The 20,633-nt window shown below is 38.0% G+C and overlaps 1 protein-coding gene across 16 annotated transcripts in view; it reads left to right on the plus strand.

Moving 5' to 3' along the window:
- The window catches only part of LOC144505222 (matrin-3-like), a 48,414-nt gene that overhangs the window by 11,468 nt on the left and 16,313 nt on the right, over positions 1-20,633 (plus strand). For 8 of the 16 annotated variants that reach the window (XM_078231213.1, XM_078231212.1, XM_078231210.1 and 5 more), the window contains 8 exons: positions 6,591-6,652; positions 10,749-10,787; positions 12,479-12,576; positions 13,669-13,706; positions 14,915-15,049; positions 15,335-15,466; positions 19,495-19,638; positions 20,245-20,376. In XM_078231213.1, coding sequence (XP_078087339.1) covers positions 6,591-6,652; positions 10,749-10,787; positions 12,479-12,576; positions 13,669-13,706; positions 14,915-15,049; positions 15,335-15,466; positions 19,495-19,638; positions 20,245-20,376 — 780 coding nt within the window. Of the gene's footprint in view, positions 1-3,317; positions 3,575-6,590; positions 6,653-10,748; positions 10,788-12,478; positions 12,577-13,668; positions 13,707-14,914; positions 15,050-15,334; positions 15,467-19,494; positions 19,639-20,244; positions 20,377-20,633 lie in introns of all 16 variants that reach the window. The other 8 variants (XM_078231217.1, XM_078231222.1, XM_078231223.1 and 5 more) reach the window with 3 other exon arrangements.

Raw genomic sequence — 20,633 nt, forward strand, 5'->3', positions numbered from 1 at the left:
TTACATTCCTTTTGAAGGGATTGGAATCTCAATGTGGACGTTTTACCATTTCTGTTATGGATAATTGTGTTATCTATTAGATAATAGATAATACTTGTTACAGGAAAAAAATCCAGAATATCAAGGTTTTATTGAAAGGGTGCTGTATAAATATTTTTGAAAAATGCTTCTTCAAAATAACATTGGAAATAATCACTTGATCCTCATGCGATCATATTGCAGCTGATCAAACAAAAAGATCTTTATAGTATAAATATTTGCCCAATAATTGCTCTTATAATTTGGATGTTCCCCTCTGACCATGAAAGCATCTCATTAAGTGACTTTCCCCCTCTGAGATGGTTGTTACCCATGCAAGTATTGCTTTTCAATTTGGTACGTCTTGTTGGCTAGTCTTCAGTGAAATTTATCAGCATTATGACAAAATATTTGGTTGAAAACTTCAGATATTTTTACATTTTTGTAAGTTCCCAATGCAAAATCAAACTTGTAGCAGCTCTTGAGTTCCAAATCTCCACGTGTTACAGAAAGATATTTCCGATTGCTATTGATCTGAATTGGTACCTTTCATAAATTCAAGGCACTTCACTTGGTTTGTGAAGCTATGTTTTGGATTTTATGACATTTTGACATGTAATGATATACTGACATCCAGAAATGCTGAATTGTCATTTCATAGATTTTCTTTCTTTCGCTGTTCTCTCTGGAATGGATAGCAAACTTTCAAAAAGCACAGGACTTATTCTGCGTACGCAAATATTCATTGTAGAGGATTAACCATAGGGGTTGACCTTATTTTTATTTTTTAACTGAGCTCTACCCACTGACCAGATTGCCATATCAAGAAAGAGCTTAAAGTTGCCATAGGCATTATTGTCTGGGACTGAGCTCTAGATAATACCAATGCGGTTTTCAAAAAGCTTTGAAAAGAATCATTATCTTAGTAGAAAGCTGGCAAGTTTTGTTGGCTGAATTAAGTGAAAGATGAATTAAATGCATCAGACAGCTGTTTTGAATATAATTTTCTCCCTGAAAAACTCTTGAGGCCCCATAAATGACTTGATCAAGGCATATTCACCTGCTGTAATTGAGAAATAATTAATACAAACATACATCCACTTCTGGGTTTGCACCATTGCATACCACATTGATGTTGCCTGAGGATGCAAGGTTCTGACTCATGAGACTACAGTATTGCATCTTTTTCTCCCTCGTTCTTGCTTGGTCTGTCTCTCTCTAACACACCTTAATTTTGAAGACTAACAAATTCCATGAACTGACTAAGCATTCTTTAAAACTGTGTTTGGCCTTGGCTCTTGTCTTGTCTTCATTGGTACCACTCCTGCCTTCTAAGTCCTTGCTTCAATAACTGGGTTCTCGGCACTGCTATATTGACGAATGCTGCATTGTCATTGGGTAAAATGTTAAAACCAAAATCACAGCTCTGATGGATCTAAGACCTTTTCTATTGTGGCTGTTTCAGGGGTTCTAGTGGTCTGTCCAGCCCTTTTTTCTCATCAGAGGGCATTAAAGCATTTGTCGTGCTTGTTTATAAGACCTTAATTTGAAAATGGCTGCTGTATTTGTCTGTAACAGTGAAAGTAATTCATTAGTGTGACATGAGATTGATTGTGATGTAGAAATGTAATTTTCTTTTTTATGCAGTGTAGCACTGTGGAAATTGTCCAACATGAAACTGTACTGTCCTTGCAGTAGTTTAACACACTTTTTTTGCAAGTTAAACTCGGATTTCCAAAATAAATCTTGGATTTCTTAAATTCATTGCCCAACTAAAGAAAGCACTCAGTTCTGCATGGGATAGATGGCCTGTATTCAGACTTGAGTGGAATAAAGTCTACCAAGTAGCAACAGCTGTCTGTTTTGCTCCATGCCCAGTGGTTGAATTCTTTTGAAAGGCCGTTGCTATGTAGAAGTGAAGAAATTAAAGCCATCTGACCTGTTCAGGGTATTAACTTAAAAACTGTCCCAGTTGCCACTGCAGTACGATTTATCTCTGCTACATCTGAACCTGTTGAATTTATTTGCACCTCCTTCCCCAATAATATTTGCTGGTATGTAGATTAGTTTTGCAGTAAAGATTTGCATGTTCAGAATAATTCTAAACATTGTAACATTGACTTAAATTTGTTGAAACATGACAAATTTCTTCAAAAAATTGGTGAATTTGGCATTCAGCCCAAAGACTTGGAAAATATGAAAGATGAGAAGGTGATGAAGCAAAAACAACAGGGAGATGAATTATATGAGCAACTAAAATGAGAGGGAAAAGATAATCTGGTAAAGGACAATTATAACGTAACACATGAGGGAAAAGGAATGCAAAAGCCAAGGACATATTTTTAATATGTGATCATTTTGTTCCAGGAAAAAACTAAGATTCTTGATTAGTACGTGGTAATTTGCAAAACTGACTAGAAAAACGTTGAATCTGGTGGCTAAAAGCAGTCTGTAATAATTTTCAAATCTGGCTTTTGAAATAAATACTTTAACTTGAGGGTAAAATCTTCTGGACAAGTTAAACACAGCACTGTGGGTGTATCTGCACCACATGGACTGCAGCTTTCAAGAAAGCAAGGAAATTAGGAATGGGCAACAAATCCTGGCCGAGCCAGTGATGTCCATGAATACATTTTAAAAATGTTCTCAAGAATCACTCTCTCTCAGTCTCTGGCTGGAGATAAATGGAGAATTTTTTCACTCCTGATACCATGATCCTTGGAAGATGGAACTGGTATATATGCTCTAAATTCTTTTCCTGTCATATGTTGCCTGCTAGTTCTCTATTCTCCATCACATTCCTGCTTATCAATGTGGTATTCACAAACCTAGTTTACTAAAGCACTATAATTTTAAAATAACTGACAAATTACTTGACAGTTGGGAGTAAAAATATGGCACTCCTTTAGAAATATCAGTTCAAGGATGTAGATGTACGCTGCAATACTTCAATGTAAGGGAGCACACTGAAATTCAGTAATTTAAACATTCACACTTTCCACCAATATTCAAATATTTCCAACTGAGGTGGTCTTAATTTTGGGACAATATCATTTTAGAATATTAGTGCATCAAGTACAGTAATCCACATACTATATTCAGCTTCTAAGGATAACTGAGTTGGTAGAGAATATTAGAATCCATGCTATCATTGAAAGGTGAGCCCTCCCATTCTCTTCCCTCCCTTTTGGGATCCACAGTTTGAGCTATCTTGGGGTATATAGAGAAGGAAACTGGTAGAATATATAGGTTATGAAATATATATTTCGTTCTTTTCTTCGCATGAATCAACATTGTAGCAGGCTAGTAAGTGTCTGCCGCATTCCTTTCCCAAAGAAAATGGTTGAGCTTAAGAGTCCTTCTTTGTGTGCTTGAAGTATCTTCAGTCAACATATGGGAAAACAGTGAGTTTGCATCAGGGTGGTCTCTAAACATGGAAGTCCCTTAATGAGATGACGTGATTGGCAAAATAAATTTACCATGTGGGCAATGACATGGATAAACAGCCGTTTGGAGGGAAAACTTCATTTGAAGAATGAAGTTGACTGCATTTGGGGTGAGTAATACTTAAGTTTTATAAGATCGCACAATTTATACTTGGTTCCTTGTGGGGTATTAAATATCTGCCCCACAAATAATTAAAAATCTACTTGTCACGGAAAACACCGTGTTTAGGATAGTGATTATTTCTTTTGTTACTGTTTGATTGTTTTCAGAAAATCTGGTTATTTACATAATGTATACTGTGTATGTAGTTTTCCTTTCATCCAGGGATTTCAAAATTAGAGGGAGTTTTTGGAGAGGAAAATAAACAATACGCCAAAAGTCGCTAGGATGTTAAAAGATGAATAGTCATTTGATAAATGACAGCTTAGTTGGTGAGGAATTGAACAGAGGAAGAGACTGAAAGCTGCCGCAGATGAGAAAGAATTCCAGATAGAAATGGTCAGAAAAAAGCAATGGAGAGTGAGTCACAGTCATGGACAATATGATTGGTTTTAATTTAAAAACAAGCATGGAAAAGCTGTTAGTTGCTTTGCCCGAGTTAGTTGCAGTTGCACAAAATATTATTTGTCCAGCCTCCATATATAGATTAGGAGCCACCAAAAGCTGAATAATTTGCTCATACTGACTGCTTTGAGTTTATTGTCCCCTTTTCTTCCCCCTAATTCTAGTGCTTGGAAGCATACAGCTGTTTTTCCTCTTTTTAGGGAGGAAAAAACATCCAGCTTGTATATTGGTTTTAGTCTTATTCCACTTTACTGTGGTCCTGTGTATGTTCCAATTGATTGGCTGTTTTTGTATAAAATGATTCACTTGATGCCAATGCCCAGTAAAACTACAACTGTTATATAGGTGTAATCTTCCAATGTCCCCAAAGGTTAAATATGCCATATAGTGTGGTACTAAGCCAAACAGATGCTGAGCTGTTTTTTGTTTCTGAAAGACTGATCAGTTTTTTAGGATAAGGAATTGAGAGTTGAGAATTGGCGCTGAAGTACATTAGCTGATACGCAATTTGATGTTTGTGAGCTAATAAAATGATAGAACAGATTTGAGGTGCTGAATAATCTGTATGGAATGGATTTGCAACTGTCTCCAACTTTGGAGGTGTGCTCCTTCATCCCTAGTTCTGAAAATTCAAAAATAAAGGACAGAAAAGAGTCCGCTAATACATAAAGCCTGTCCCTTAATGTTATGGTACAATGTCATTACACTGTGGATCTCATCTTCAACTCAGTTTTTTCTGATTCTGATAAATCACTTGTCAGGCTATTTTTCAAATAGGAAACTGGTCACGTTTGACAAGGACAGTTCATTCGCTTGCAGTATTCAATGGGGTTGCTTCATATTGCAAGAAAATGATTTATCTGGTGCTATCAACTTCAGAAATTAGGCCTTGAAGTCTTAGAAAATTTTGTTTTGCATTAAGAAAGCTCAAGATTTTACTTATGCAACTTTTTCTTTTATAAACAGAATGTGCTTGCCTATTAATGGATTTCACATCCTTTCAGCCTCAAGGAAAAATTTGGTGGGGGAGAAAATTATGAGGATTCAAATAGCACATCCAGCTTTAGATCAATAGTTATTTAGAGTGTGATGTTTCAGATCAGAATGAGTGTTCTGCAGAAAATTGCTGAAACTCATTTTAAAGGTAGTACAAACTGTTCTGTTTGGCTTAATTGTGTCCATTATGGCAACCCCACTTTGTCCACATTTGTACATATCCATTTTTAGTTTATCCAATAAGCACCTTCTTTCCCCTCCCCACCGCCTCAGCAAGATGTTACATTTGTGACAGTCTAGCTGTTTGTTGGTAAGGTTTGTGGATTTGCATAAATTGAAAGTAAAATTAGCATGGTGAATTATTTTCGCTGCTGTAATTCCATTGCCATTATTGGACATTGTTTTGCTAGTATTCAACTGGTTAAACAACTGTAGTGTTAATTTGAGGTCAATACAAATATTACATTGATTCTGGGCTGATGTCATTAGCATTGAATGGAAGGCTCCTCAGATGTTCTTTCTTTACGCTTGATTCCCTGCTGGTTTTATTTCGTCCTATCTTTCCTGAAGGCCTTAACTTCTAATTTGGGTACAGCTCCTCAGTCTCTGGCCAGGTTATTTTCCTCTATTCTTGGCATAGGATGGTGAGTGACATCTGGCTGTTTGATCATAAGGAGCATTAAGGTAGAGACCAATAATACTCTTGCTCAAAATTCACCTGTGCAATTCCAGCAGGGCTGATTGGATAGTAATTGGGAGTGTAGTTATGGTTGATTATCCTAGACTTGGATTGTGGAAACTGATTATAATACACTTTGCATCTTTATTAAGTTCAACAAACTGTTTGAACCTTGTACTTCCTGGCCCCACAGCTTAGTTAATTGGGCCACATGTATATTTTGTTGTTATAGGATAGCCATTAGCCAAAAGTAGTAATTGTATTATCTAGGTTCCAGTTAGAAACTCCATCTCCCATGCCATGACCTGATAACGCATGTTTAGTTCAAGATTGTATAATTTCAGGGATGATAAAACAAGTGTGTGGCCTAGATAAATTAAATCCTTGAGTAATGTAGCTAGATTTTGCTGATCAAGGAACAATGTAAATGTTAAAACTACTAGTTTTATCCTCTCAAAAGTATTGGGGTATTTATGGAGGATACATAAACAAAACAGGGAAGAACATATGACCAGTGTAACACCAAACTGTTAAAAGTACAGTGGCTGAGTGTTTGCTTCTTTAATTGTGGCATATGGAGATTGAACAACATGCTCAGAATGAGGAAGTATAGCTAAATATTCAAATTAGTCATACACAGTGTATATTATTAAATAACAGGTTCTGACTTAATCCTGAGATTTAAAAGACATTTATAAATCAATATTTCCTCCAGTATTGTTGCTGGGCATTCATTCAGTTATTTTCTATATCATATGGTATTGAATCAACTTTCTTTGCTGCTTACTATACTGGTAAAGATTTGCAACTGTTAGTATAAATAGTAGCACAATGTGATTTTAGCATAAATGTAAAATTTATTGTGATTTTGTTTTCCCTTATTCAGGATTGGAACCAGCATAAGAACGAACCAGCACATAAACGGCGTTGCTTGCTGCTCTTGGAAATGTATGCAGTTCTTCATAATTTACTATGAAAAGATTAACTTAAAACTGTTTTTAAATTGGATACATGAGTAGTAGTACATGCAATATTGAATGCAAGAATATTTGACAATTTTCATTTTGATTTCCTTTGGAAAGTTTAATTTCATTTTAATAGCTTTAATTACATGAGCATATTGAAATGCTACTGTTAGATGCATTGAATAAATTGAGAGAGAACTTTTTGTTGGTAATGGGAAATGGAAGTGGAGGGGAATATGTTTGTCATAATTTTCAACTAGGTGCCCAGATGTCAAACGATGAAAGAATAATATATTTTTTGAAAGGATGAGCCAGATCCTGGTCTCCAGCTGTGCCTTTCTTACTCTCCTAGCACCTTAGAATTTTTTTTAAGAGCTTTCCTTGGAAATAGTTAAATCCTGATTTGTGTGCATTTACTATTGATCAGCCTCTGTTTCAAAAATTTTTATTAATAAACTAATTTTATTTTTTCTTTCCAAAATGCTTTTCTTTATCCTTATACTTCATAAAATTGACCATCTTCCCAGATGGCTCTTTATTCAGTTCCATTCTCTTATCCCTAAGGAAATATTATTGTTGGAGGCTAGTTTGGATGTACATTATCTTCCTCCCCACACCCCATTACCTAATTTATTTTTTAGACATGGTTTTTGAACTTTCAGGCCTCTGGGCTTCAGAAAGAAACCAAAAGTCAGCCTGTGTTTATGATGGTGATTAAACTCTCTTTTGCTTAGAATCGTAGACATTTACTGCACTGAAGGCAGCCCTTTGGCCTATCACATCTGTGCTTTTTGACACAGCCATTAAGCTCACTCCCACATTCCAGCTTTTGACTCATAACCATAAGACATAGGAGCGGAAGTAAGGCCATTCGGCCCATCGAGTCCACTCCACCATTCAATCATGGTTGATTTCAACTCCATTTACCCGCTCTCTCCCCATAGCCCTTAATTCCTCGAGAAATCAAGAATTTATCAATTTCTGTCTTGAAGATGCTTAACGTCTCGGCCTCCACAGCCCTCTGTGGCAATGAATTCCACAGACCTACCACTCTCTGGCTGAAGAAATTTCTCCTCATCTCTGTTCTAAAGTGACTCCCTTTTATTCTAAGGCTGTGCCCCCGCGTCCTAGTCTCCCCTGCTAATGGAAACAACTTCCCTACGTCCATCCTATCTAAGCCGTTCATTATCTTGTAAGTTTCTATTAGATCTCCCCTCAACCTCCTAAACTCCAATGAATACAATCCCACGATCCTCAGACGTTCATCGTATGTCAGGCCTACCATTCCCGGGATCATCCGTGTGAATCTCCGCTGGACCCGCTCCAGTGCCAGTATGTCCTTCCTGAGGTGTGGGGCCCAAAATTGCTCACAATACTCCAAATGGGGCCTAACCAGTGCTTTATAAAGCCTCAGAAGTACATCCCTGCTTTTGTATTCCAAGCCTCTTGAGATAAATGACAACATTACATTTGCTTTCTTAATTACGGACTCAACCTGCAAGTTTACCTTTAGAGAATCCTGGACTAGGACTCCCAAGTCCCTTTGCACTTTAGCATTATGAATTTTGTCACCGTTTAGAAAATAGTCCATGCCTCTATTCTTTTTTCCAAAGTGCAAGACCTCGCACTTGCCCACGTTGAATTTCATCAGCCACTTCTTGGACCACTCTCCTAAACTGTCTAAATCTTTCTGCAGCCTCCCCACCTCCTCAATACTACCTGCCCCTCCACCTATCTTTGTATCATCGGCAAACTTGGCCAGAATGCCCCCAGTCCCGTCATCTAGATCGTTAATATATAAAGAGAACAGCTGTGGCCCCAACACTGAACCCTGCGGGACACCACTTGTCACCGGTTGCCATTCTGAGAAAGAACCTTTTATCCCAACTCTCTGCCTTCTGTCTGACAGCCAATCGTCAATCCATGTTAGTACCTTGCCTCGAATACCATGGGCCCTTATTTTACTCAGCAGTCTCCCGTGAGGCACCTTGTCAAAGGCCTTTTGGAAGTCAAGATAGATAACATCCATTGGCTCTCCTTGGTCTAACCTATTTGTTATCTCTTCAAAGAACTCTAACAGGTTTGTCAGGCACGACCTCCCCTTACTAAATCCATGCTGACTTGTCCTAATCCGACCCTGCACTTCCAAGAATTTAGAAATCTCATCCTTAACGATGGATTCTAGAATTTTGCCAACAACTGAGGTTAGGCTAATTGGCCTATAATTTTCCATCTTTTTTCTTGTTCCCTTCTTGAACAGTGGGGTTACAACAGCGATTTTCCAATCCTCTGGGACTTTCCCTGTAAGGCTAAGGCACCTGTAAGGCTAAGGCACAGCAGAAGCATACCCAAGTACTATTTAAATGTTATGAGAGTTTCTGCCTCTATCATCTTTTCAAGCAGAGTTCCAGATCCACACTACCCCTCTGGATGAAAACTGTTTCCTTTAATTCCTTTCTCAACCTCCTATATTTTACCTAAATCTATGGACCTGTGTTATGGACCCCTTAACCTAGTAGAATAGGGCTACCTAGGGCTACTCTATCAAGACCTCTAATACTTTTATAAGCTTCAATTAGGACTTCTCTCATCCCTTCCAAAGAAAACAATTTAAGCCAAGAAAACAAACCTGCTCCATCAAATTTTTCACCAAACGACATTTGAGAAAGACTAGCTATTCTAGTCCAGTACCAACTTACACGCACTGCAGAATGCAAACAAAATTTATAATCAAGTTGTGAAAGAGAATTGCAAATCAGAGCCATTATCAGTTTAATTCCAACGGCTATTATACTTCAACAAAAACAGAAAATACTGGAAAATTTCAGCAGGCCCCAACAGCATCTGTAGAGAGAAAGAGAGAGAGAACAGAGCGAATGTTTCAAATCTGGATGACTCTGTCAGAGCTATTATACTCCTTTATACGTGATGCTTAAAAATAGCACTTTTCTATTTTCTTTAATTCACAAGATGTGAACTTTGTTAGGCAAGGCCAGTATTTATTGTCCTTGAGAAGGTGATGGAACTGCATTTTTGAACCATTGCACTTGATACTCCAACAATGCTATTCGGTGGAGAGTTCCCAAATTTTGACCCAGCAAGAACAATGTAGTAGCCTAAAATTTCTGAACCAGGATGGTGGGGAAATTGGAGGTGATGTTTCTGTGCACCCCTGGTCCTTTTCCTTTTAAATTGAAGAGGCTTTGAAGAAGTCTTTGCACGTTACTGCAGGGGACAGTATGCTCTGCAACCATGGTAACTGATGGTGGAGGGAGGGAATGTTTTAAGGTGGTGGTGAGGTGCCAATCAAACAAGCTGCTTTGTTCTGTATGGTGGGCAAGCTTTTTGAGTGTTTTTGGAGCTGCAGCTACCCAGAAAAGTGAGGCAACTATTCCATTATGCACTTATAGGTGTTAGAAAGGTTTTGGGAAGTCAGGAAGTGAATTACTTGCCACAAAACACACAGCCTCTGACCTGCTCTTGTAGCCACAATATTTAAATGGCTAGTCCAGTTAAATTTTTGGTCAACCTCCAGGATGTTTTGGGATTTACAAGAATTTGCTCCAAATACAACAATACAAGAATTTTATAACCATTATAGCCAGTTTTATATATATATATATATATATATATATAGGGGCGGCACAGTGGTTAGCACTGCTGTCTCACAGCGCCAGGGACCTGGGTTTGATTCCTGCCTGTGTGGAGTTTGCCCATTCTGCTTGAGTCTGCATACCTTTCCTCCGGGTGCTCTGGTTTCCTCCCACAATCCAGAGATGTGCGAGTTAGGCTGATTGGCCATGGTAAATTGCCCCTTAATGTCAGGGGACGAGCAAGGTAAATATGTGGGGCGTCAGGGATAGAGGCTGGGTGGGGTTGTGGTTAGTGCAGAGCCGATGGGCCAAATAGCCTCCCTATGCACTGTAGGGATTCTATGAAATAATATTCAACCTCAGATGCCAAGAAATGGATACAGTTCTTTGGACTTGTGTGTATTTTCATTATTGATCATGGTTGATGGAGCGGTGGGTGGAATGATTGGTATTGTGTGTGTAACAAGTTCTTATTTTTATTTCTAGTTACCCACAATGGGTTCCAGAGGATGTACCATCCACAAGGTAAATTCAAGCTACTTCTGGTAATAGTTGGTAATTATGCTAAGTTTTTGATTTGGTTTATTGTCACATGCATTAGTATACATTGATAAGTATTGTTTCTTGTACTCTATAGACTAAGCATACCATACATAGAGAAGGAAAGGAGAGAGTGCAGAATGTAGTTTTATGGTCATAGCTAGGGTGTAGAGAAAGATCAACTTAGTGCGAGGTAGGTCCATTCAAAAGTCTGGTAGCAGGGAAGAAGCTGTTCTTGAGTCGATTGGTATGTGTCCTCAGACCTTTGTATCTGTTTCCTGATGGAAGAGAGTATGTCCAGGGTGCGTGGGGTCCTTAATTATGCTAGCTGCTTTTCCGAGACAGCAGGAAGTGTAGACAGTGTCAGTGGGTGGAAGGCTGGTTTGAGTGATGGACTGGGCTTCATTCACGACACTTGCGGTCTTGGACAGAACAGAAGCTGTACCAAGCTGTGATACAACCAGAAAGAATGCTTTCTCTGGTGCATCTGTAAAGGTTGGTGAGAGTTGTAGTGGACATGCCAAATTTCCAGAGTCTTCTGAGAAAGTAGAAGTGTTGGTGGGCTTTCTTAACAATAGCATCGGCATGGAGGGAACAGGACAGGTTGTTGGTGATCTGGACACCTAAATACTTGAAGCTCTCGACCATTTCCACTTCATCGCCGTTGATGTAGACAGGGGCATGTCCTCCATTACGCTTCCTGCAGTCAAATGACAATCTCCTTCATTTTGTTGACATTGAGGGAGAGATTATTGTCATCACACCAGGAGGTCATTGAAGAGGTCATTCCATGTATTATTAAAATATTGAAGTGGCTGCAGTTTTCTTTCCCCGTACCACAAAAGTATGTTTCATTCCAAAGGCACCTTGGTAATAAAAGGCTGTGTTTGCTGCCACTGCAACTACAGATGGCATGCTCACTACACGTGCAATCACAGCTCAACCATTGCTTTGAATCTAAAAAAAACAATGGTTGGATGCCTGCCTATCACTGCCTTGCTTGCTGTTATTGAGAAGCTTTTGCACACCAACTATCTGTATAAATCAGTAGCACAGAAGCAGGCCATTTAGCCTAACCAGTCTGTGCCAGCATTTATGCTTCTTCTCCTCTAAATCTATCAGTGTAACTCTATTACTATCTCTCTCATCTAGCCTCTTCTTAAATGCCTCTACTATTTATCTCGATCGTTCCATGTTGTAGCAAGTTCCACTTTCTCACCACTCAGAGAAGAAATTCCTTCTGAATTTCCTATTAGATTTTTTTGATGACTTATCATATTAAACGCCTTTATGCTTTCATGCTGGTGAAAGCATTCTGTGTCCCTTCTAACAAAACACTCATAATTTTAAAGATCTCTATTGTTAGGTCACCCATCTGTATGGAACTTAAATGATAATTTAAAACCATGCATAAACTAAGCTTAAGAGTGAACTAAATGGTAACTTGAAGAATGGCCTGGATGCCTGATGTAGACTCTGCTTCTGCCATACAACTGAGTTCCTGACCGTGCAACTTTGGAGATGATAGTGCACTCGTTCTGCTGAATGGCTATAAATAACCTTGATTTGATTTGCATTGCTAATACTTGGTTTTGAAAAGGATACGTTGCAACTAGTAATTGGTAAATTGAATCTACTTGCATATTAAGTTTGCTTTTCTTTTGGGCTCCATGTAGGTCCAATCCATCTGCACGACAGACCAACATTGCTCCGGATGCTGCATCAGCACTCCTTGCAGCCATCAGACAGTTAGATGCACTGGATCCTCATGGAGGTTGGGATAAAATGATTTTGACTGCAAATTATAATGACACATCAGAACTGTTATTTCTTGTGTGTGCTTGTCCTATTGTTCACAGTTGTCTCACAGCATTGCACCTTAAAACAACCTTCCAAGCGTCTACCAGTAATAAGCTGGCTGCTGTCAAGATGCATAAGAGTTGACCCAGTGTTAACTCTCTGCCACAGATAGCTTTGCTCACCTACCTGATAATTTTCTCTTTTTTAAGAAAAAAAATCCAAATGCCATCAATGGAAAGCGCATTCCATTCCTTATAACCCACAGTGTTTAATTTGTCATAGGCAAGTTTTTCCTTTGGAACACAGACTATTGGTTACTAATGTGGCATTGGTGAGCTTGGCATGTTTGAAAAATATGCTCTTTAATTCAGATGAACTTGCCAGGTTTACTCTGTAACATGATTTTCCCTCCTAGTTTCACCCCCTAAATTCACTATACAAATTTGAGCCGTGCCAAAATTTGATCAATTTATGGCATTTCCCTGCATATCTAATGCAATCCATGCAAACGTATAGGAATACCATGCTGGCTTCTTGAGGATGAGTTAATAAGTTATTGACAAGGTAGCTACTTGAGGCAGTTATTTCCACCATATAGCATTGTAAAGTATAAATGCAGCCTTATTTTTATACTGGTATGTTGCTGAATTATTACCTCCACCACTAAAAGGTTGTTGGATATGGATTTACCTGAAGCCTCCTCAGTGAGATGGAGCTCTAAGTAAAAAGATTTCCTTTTTCAGCTTCATAGTTACAGATTTTTAGCCTGGCAGAGAAAAGTCTCGTGTAAGAGCTGCGTAATTGTCATAAATGTTGAGTTAATAAAGTGTGGTGGAGGTATGCACTCTACTCAGTGTCCTCGTCACTTGTTGAGACTAGAATCCTTGGTTTTGATATCTGATTCTTTTGAGCTGTATTAATTGTTTGAAAATGGGAGGTGCTAGCTGTTACATGTTACAGATTATATTTAAATTAATTTCCCATTGAAAAATAAAAGATTGAATGCCCTGCCTTATAGAAGTAATTGTATTTTATCAGCGCTTATGATATGTTTTGTGTTTTTCAGGCAACAGAAAAGGTCAAATGCAAAACAAACGAAATATGGTCAGTTTTCACTTCGTTATAGTATGAATAATGTCAGAGGCCAAAAAATCTACCAGGTCTTCTAGGCTATATTAGCAGGGTTGGGGGAAACTTTCTCTAGTTCAAGAGACTAAATTATGGATATGTTTTTAAAAATGAAAAAGATTAAAATAAGACACAGATGGTGAGAACATCCAGTGAAACAAAGATCATGGCTTAAATATATTTGGCATATATTAATCTTAGACTAATAATACAAACAATTTTGTCATTTTTGGTAGAGAAACGGGAATTTTTCTGGGTCAGCGGGTTCATTTATGTCTTCATGCTATTTTCTGCCACGTATTAGCCAGAATCCAAGCAAACATTTGCATATATTGTTACATAATATTTACTTAACCGGTCCATGCCAATGTATATGTTCCACCAACCCTCCATCCACCCTTCATTTACCTCTATTAACATTACCTTCTATTCCTTTCTGCCTTGTTATTTATCAAATTTCCCTTTAAATGCATCTGTGCTATTCACTCACCTCAGCTACTCATTTTGGTATTGGGTTTCATTCTCTGGATTAAAAGGATTAGCAAGAATCATTAATTCTGATTTCCCTGTAATTGGAAACACTTCTTTGTCTACCCTAATCAGGTAGGTGTAATCAAAGTACCCAAACTGGCATTGTTGACATTTTAGATAAGCTCATCCCTCAGCAGTTCAGTGTTTCTTACTTTGTCCATGATCCATTGGAAAAGTCAAAACTCGACAGTTTATTGGCGTAGTACCCATTTGAGGCAGTTCACATTCTCATGTATTGTCCTAAAACTCTCTTGAAAGTCACCAGGTGCATGGAGGAGATTAATAATGGCTACATTGAGCAAATTGGTTTGGCATTATTGGCATGAGACAGTTGTTTTGAGAATTGTAGAGTTCACAAAACCAATGTGCCCTGGTGTCGAATATATTTCATTTAATCCACTTTAACCTATTAACATTGCCAAATGTCAATATTTAAAAGGAAAGTATGAAAAAAGCTTTTAAAATTCTTCTATATTTGCAATAATCTTCAAATGAAAAGCTACTGCTGCCAAATTATGTTAAAACAGCATTATTTCTCATTCCTCGTGTCTAGTGAGGTTAAGAATGGAGGGAAAATGCATTTTTGAAGTTTCCTTTCCAATGAAATATCTTGTGCGCTCAAATAAGCAATTATATTGTTTTTCTTTGAAAAGCCATTGGATGAACCTGGCCGAGTGCTTCATATGACAGAATTACCGAAAGGAAAATGCAAAGTGAAAGATATCCTCAAACTTGCACAACCTTTTGGAATCATTACAAAATATTTACTTTTAAATACCAAGAGTGAGGTGAGTAAAATAAATGCCTTTTCTATAAAGAGAAATTAGCAAACCAGATTCAGCCCAATTATGCTGTAACTGAGGGATGATGGTAACCTGTCGACCCTTGGTTATAATACAGGTGTATTAAAGCTGAGTTTTTAAAGATGCATGTAATTTTGAATTGCTCATTGTTAATTTGTGAATTTCACTATTCTCTCTTTTGGATTGCATATTTTTTGTTGTACTTCTAGCATATAACTTTTGATAGCATTGTCATAAATATGTACTTTGTCTTTAAAAATCAAAATTTAGGGATTTGTGGAAATGGCTACAAATGCACAAGCACAAACAGCAGTTGCTTTTTACAGTATGAAACCAGCAACCCTTTATGGCAAGAGGGTTCGAGTGGATATGTCTCACAAATACAAGGAGATAGATTTGAAGGTAACTAAACTTGAAAATCTGTTAGTGAATATTTCAGATATGTTTTTCCCCCAGTGTTTACTACCATTAAAACATAACAAAAAAGGTGTAAATTCTACCCGTAGTACCTTCTGTGAATTGATGCTGATTTCCCCTGCCCCTCCTCCCCTCCCCCCCTCTGGCTGGACAGTGATTGAAAGCTAAATATTGAAAACAGAAATTTCAGCATGACATTGATGCCTTCATTAATTCTTGCAATTGTATGATGAGTTGGATTTCAGGTTGGAGACCTCCCAACCACTTTGTTGCATCGTTGTGCACTTGTCTGGGCTTGCCTAGAAAAATTAATATTTTTCTCAGCTATACACCACAAAGGCCAGTCAGTGACCTTTTGGTGCCCAGTTGAATACTTTGTTCCAGGAGGCAGACATGCTTCAGATTGGGTCCTTGGTCAAGGACAGAAAGGTGTGACTGTAAGTGAAACAGGTAAGAGGATCTAGAAGGCAGTAATGAAGGATCCTCAGCCCTTGCAGCATGTGTGGATGAGAGCAGGGGCCATAGGGACGGTGAGCAAATGGACCATGATCATTCAAATGAGCAAAGTGAAAAGGAATGTAGTTGTATTCAATGACAGTATAGTTAGGGGAATATATACTATTGTTTTCAGCCAGAGGAATAGATCCTGATTTCTATGTTACTGTCCAGTGCCAGAGTTAATGACATCTTGGGGTTGGAGAAGAACTTGTAGTGGTTGGAGTAGGATCTGGTTGTGGTGATCCATCTGAATGCCAACAGCATAGGTAGGATTATGAAAAAGGTTCTGTACCACAAAGGTCATCTCTAGATTACTACCTGAGCCATGGGCAAATTGGTATTGGGTAAACAAGATCAGAGAATTGAATGCTTGGCTTGAAGCTTGGTATGGGAGAAATGGGTTTCGATTAATCAAAAATTAATGCTATCACCAGTACTGGGGAAAGAGGGAGCACTATTTTGGGGATGGATTTCACCTGACTGGCGAATTCTATAATTAGGATTATAGAGCAGACTTTAAACAATGATGGGATTGCGAGGGAGAGTTCATGTGAGGGAAGAATGGAAAGTTAAAGAGTAAAGACAAAGCTGTAGAGCAGGATAGCGATATGGGTAATGATAACAAGAGTGTGACAGGAAGAACATACAAAAATATAAGTGCACCAGCAAATAATATCAGAGAATGGGGCGAATAGTAAAAGGACAGAATTAAAGATTGCTGGTACCTGAATGTTTGAGTGTATTTGACATTTTAGAAATATAAAAAGGGAAAAAGATATGAGATATCTCTGTTCGAGAAGGATAAGATCAGTACAGTAATGAGAAATTATCTTGGTTCAAGGTATCGAGTCAGTTTGGATGGGGATATAAAACAGCAAAGGCAGGAAGTCAGTGGTGGGAGTAATTTGTAGGGCACCTGATATTAACTACACTACAGGACCAAATATAAATCAAGAAATAATGCTAGCTTGTAAGAATTTTTAAACTTCATATAAATTGGATGAATCAAATTGGCAAAAGTAGAGCGTATTCAGGACAATTTCCCAGAACAATACGTCAAGAGCCGATCAGGGAGCAGACTATTTTAAACCTGATGTGTAATTAGACACAATTGATTAATGAGCTCAATAAGGGATCATCAAAGTAAGAATGATCATAACATGATGGAACTGCACATTCAGATTGAGGATGAGAAATTTGGGCCTGAAACTAATGCCTTGGAATTAAAAGCCGTTGGTTAAAGTGGAATGGGAAAATAGGTTGAAAGTTAGGTTGGTAAAGGAGCAGTGGCAGACATTTAAAGAGATATATCAACAAATATGTGTTGCATTGAGAAACAGAATCTCAGATGCCAATCTTTAGCCAATTTGAGTCCAGGTGATACCAAAAAGCAACTGGATGCTGCCCAGGCCTATGAGCCATGACAGTATCATCTCAAGGACATTTGGATGGGGAACAAATGCCAACCTTGCCAGTGGCATCCACGTTCCAGCAAAAAATAAAGAAAAATACTCTGTAAAGGATATATCACCGTGGACTAACTAAAGAAGTTAAGAATGGTATCAAATTGACAAATGTTCAGTGTTGCAAACATAGTGATAACCCAAAGGATTGTGAACATTTTAGAAATAAGCAAAGGATGACTGAAAAAGGGAGAAACTGGAGTTAGAGAAACTAGCAAGAAATGTAAAAGCAGACAGTAAAGGCTTTTGCAAGTCGATTTTAAAAAAGAGTAGCTAAAGACCTTAGAATGTGAGTTAATGGGAAACAAGGAAATAGCAGAGATTCTCTTCACATATGACAAAAAGCATCCCAAGAAGAGTATAAAAGCAGGGAGCAAAAGGGAAGGGGGGATGTTTGAGACAATCATAATCACTAGAAAAATCGTGTTAGAAAACCTAATTGCATTAAAGGTTGGTAACTCACCTGGGTCTGATTGCCTGCAACCATGGGTCTTAAAAGTGGCTCCAGAAAATGTGGATATATTGGTCATAATCTTCTAAGATTCCCTAAATTCTGGAACTGTTCCAGAGGATTGGAAAATTGTAAATGTCATGCCATTAGTCAAGAAAGATGGGAGACAGAAAGCAGCAAACTATAGGCCAGTTAATCCCAACGTCTGTCACTAGGTAAAATGCTAGAATCCATATTAAAGAGGGTGGCAGCATGATATTTAGAAAATCATGATGCGGTCAGGCAGATTCAACATGATTTTGTGACAAGGAAATCGTGTCTGACAAATTTGTTTTTGAGGATGTAACGAACAGGGTGGATAATGGGGAACCAGTAGATGTGATGTATTTGGATTTCCAAAAGGCTCAAGGTGTTAGAGTTGATGTATTAGCATGGATAAAAGATTGGCTAACATGAAACAGAGTTCAGATAGCAGTTATTTTCAGATTGTCAAAGTAACAAGTTGAGTGCCAAAGGGTTCAATGTTGGAGGCTTAAATGATGATCTGTGTTTACGACATGGCTGAAGGGAACTGACTGTATTGTAGCCAACTTTGAGCAGAAGGAGAGCAAGCTATGAAGAGATATGAAGAGTTTGCAAAGAAATAGATAGTTTAAATGAGTGGACAAAAATTGTCAAGTGAAGTATTATGTGAGGAAGTGAGATTGTCCATTTTGATAGGAAGAATAGGAAAATGGAATATTATTTAAATAGAACGATGCTGCGGTTCAGATGGATCTGGGTGTCCTTGTACATGAATCATGAATAGTTAGAATGTAGGTACAGCAAGTATTTATAAAGGCAAGTGAAATATTGATCTTTGTTCGGGGGATAGGGTATAAAAGTGGAGAAGTCTTGCTACAACTGGCAAGGGTATTAGTAAGACTGCACCTGGAGTACTTTGCAGTTTTTTGCCTCCTTCCTTGCATTAGGGACAGTTCAGAAAATGTTCACTAAGCTGATTCCTTGGATGACAGGTTTGGCTTATGAAGAAAGGTTGAACAGGTTGGATTTATACTCATTGGAGTTTAGAAGAATGAGATAATCTTAATGGACCATATAAGGTTCTCAGGGGTCTTGACAGGAAGGATATTTCCTCATGGGGAAATCTAGAACTAGGGGATACTTTCAGGAAAATAAGTCTCCCATTCAAAACTCAGATGAGGAAGAATTTATTTTCTCAGAGTGGTTAGTGCTTGGAACACACTTCCCCAAAGAGGAGTGGAAGCTAGCTAGGTCATTTTGATTGATATGGGGAGAGGGTTATGGAAGACGGGCAGATAAGCAGAGTTAAAGCCACAATCTGATCAGTCCTGATTTTGCTGAATGCTGAAACAAATTCAATGGACCAAATGGCCTACTCTTCTTTCTTAGATTTTATGATCAACTGAGTGCTTATGTCAATTGTAACTGAGTCTAAATATTTGGTCTTTGGAATATCTTTGAATGAATAAGAGCTTTTATAAAAAATAATTCTGTGAGGAATATATTTTGGAGAATACCTTACAAGAAGTTCAGCAGTTAAATTGTAATCTTTGTAATGTGTTTTTTTATCTCTCCAGAAGCAAAAGCAAGAACGGAGCGGTGGCAGGGTGGCACTCCTCCAGAACCTCCCTCCCTCTGGTTACTCAGATGCTGATATTGTGAAAATTGGTACTAGCTTTGGGAAAGTACTTAATTACATTGTGATGAGACTCAGGAACCAGGTACTATCATAAATATTGTTGTTTAAGAGAGATAAGGGCTCAATTGTATGCTGGGAATTCCTGATTTGAAAATTTACTTTACCACTTGTAACTTATACAGCAAAGAAGAAAAGTACTTTTCAAAAATGGCCCATTAAGCCCATTCTATTCGATTAAATATAATTAATCTATCTTGAACTTCCTCTTGCCCATCTCCTCTTAGGGAAGTTCTTTTATCATTCAGTTTTCTGCTATATACATCTGGGCTGGCGTAGGTACAAATGAGGGATTTCATTTTGACTCTTTGCCCCTCGTACCATAAAAGCATTACTACAAATTTGCATAGCATTACCAAGAAAGGAATATTTGGCTTATTAACTGAGATGAGTGTCTCAGTAATGGCTAATTTTGTAACCACTACTCCTGGAGTTCTCCAGTGTTGTGTTAGTCATACATGGGGGGCAGGAATAACATTGTGAAGAAGGTAATTCTTCATCTCGAAGGAGAAACATGGTGGGCGTGAGAGATTTTTCAAATACCATTTGCATACATCTATTAATAATGTGAATGGTTGTGGCTAACTTTGCATGGATTTTTTTCCTGATGTAACAATATTGTAATCATCAGGCATTTCTGGAAATGGAGTCAAAGAAATGTATGGTAGACATGGTTAAACACTACAAGAAAACACCTTTAATATTCCGTGGTCGTAAAGTAACCGTGGATGCGTCTCAGAAATATAAGACACTCGTATTAAAGGTAAGTAATGTCTTGCTTGCATCTTAAGCATTTTCACGACTTTAATGATTAAGAAACTGTCATAACTGTTCCATAGGCCATCTTATCTGTCTAATACAGCTACTTTGTAATATAAAATAAATACTAATAACTCTGATGGGTCTCCTTAACAAAAGCAGTTGTGTACTGTATAACAGAATTGCACTGCTCAGATAGAGGCAATTTGTAGTTGTGCCAGCTCTTTGAAAGAGCTGTTTAATTAGTCACGTTCCCATGTC

The sequence above is a fragment of the Mustelus asterias genome, chromosome 16 (assembly GCF_964213995.1).
Source record: "Mustelus asterias chromosome 16, sMusAst1.hap1.1, whole genome shotgun sequence".
NCBI classification, from domain to species: Eukaryota; Metazoa; Chordata; class Chondrichthyes; order Carcharhiniformes; family Triakidae; genus Mustelus; species Mustelus asterias.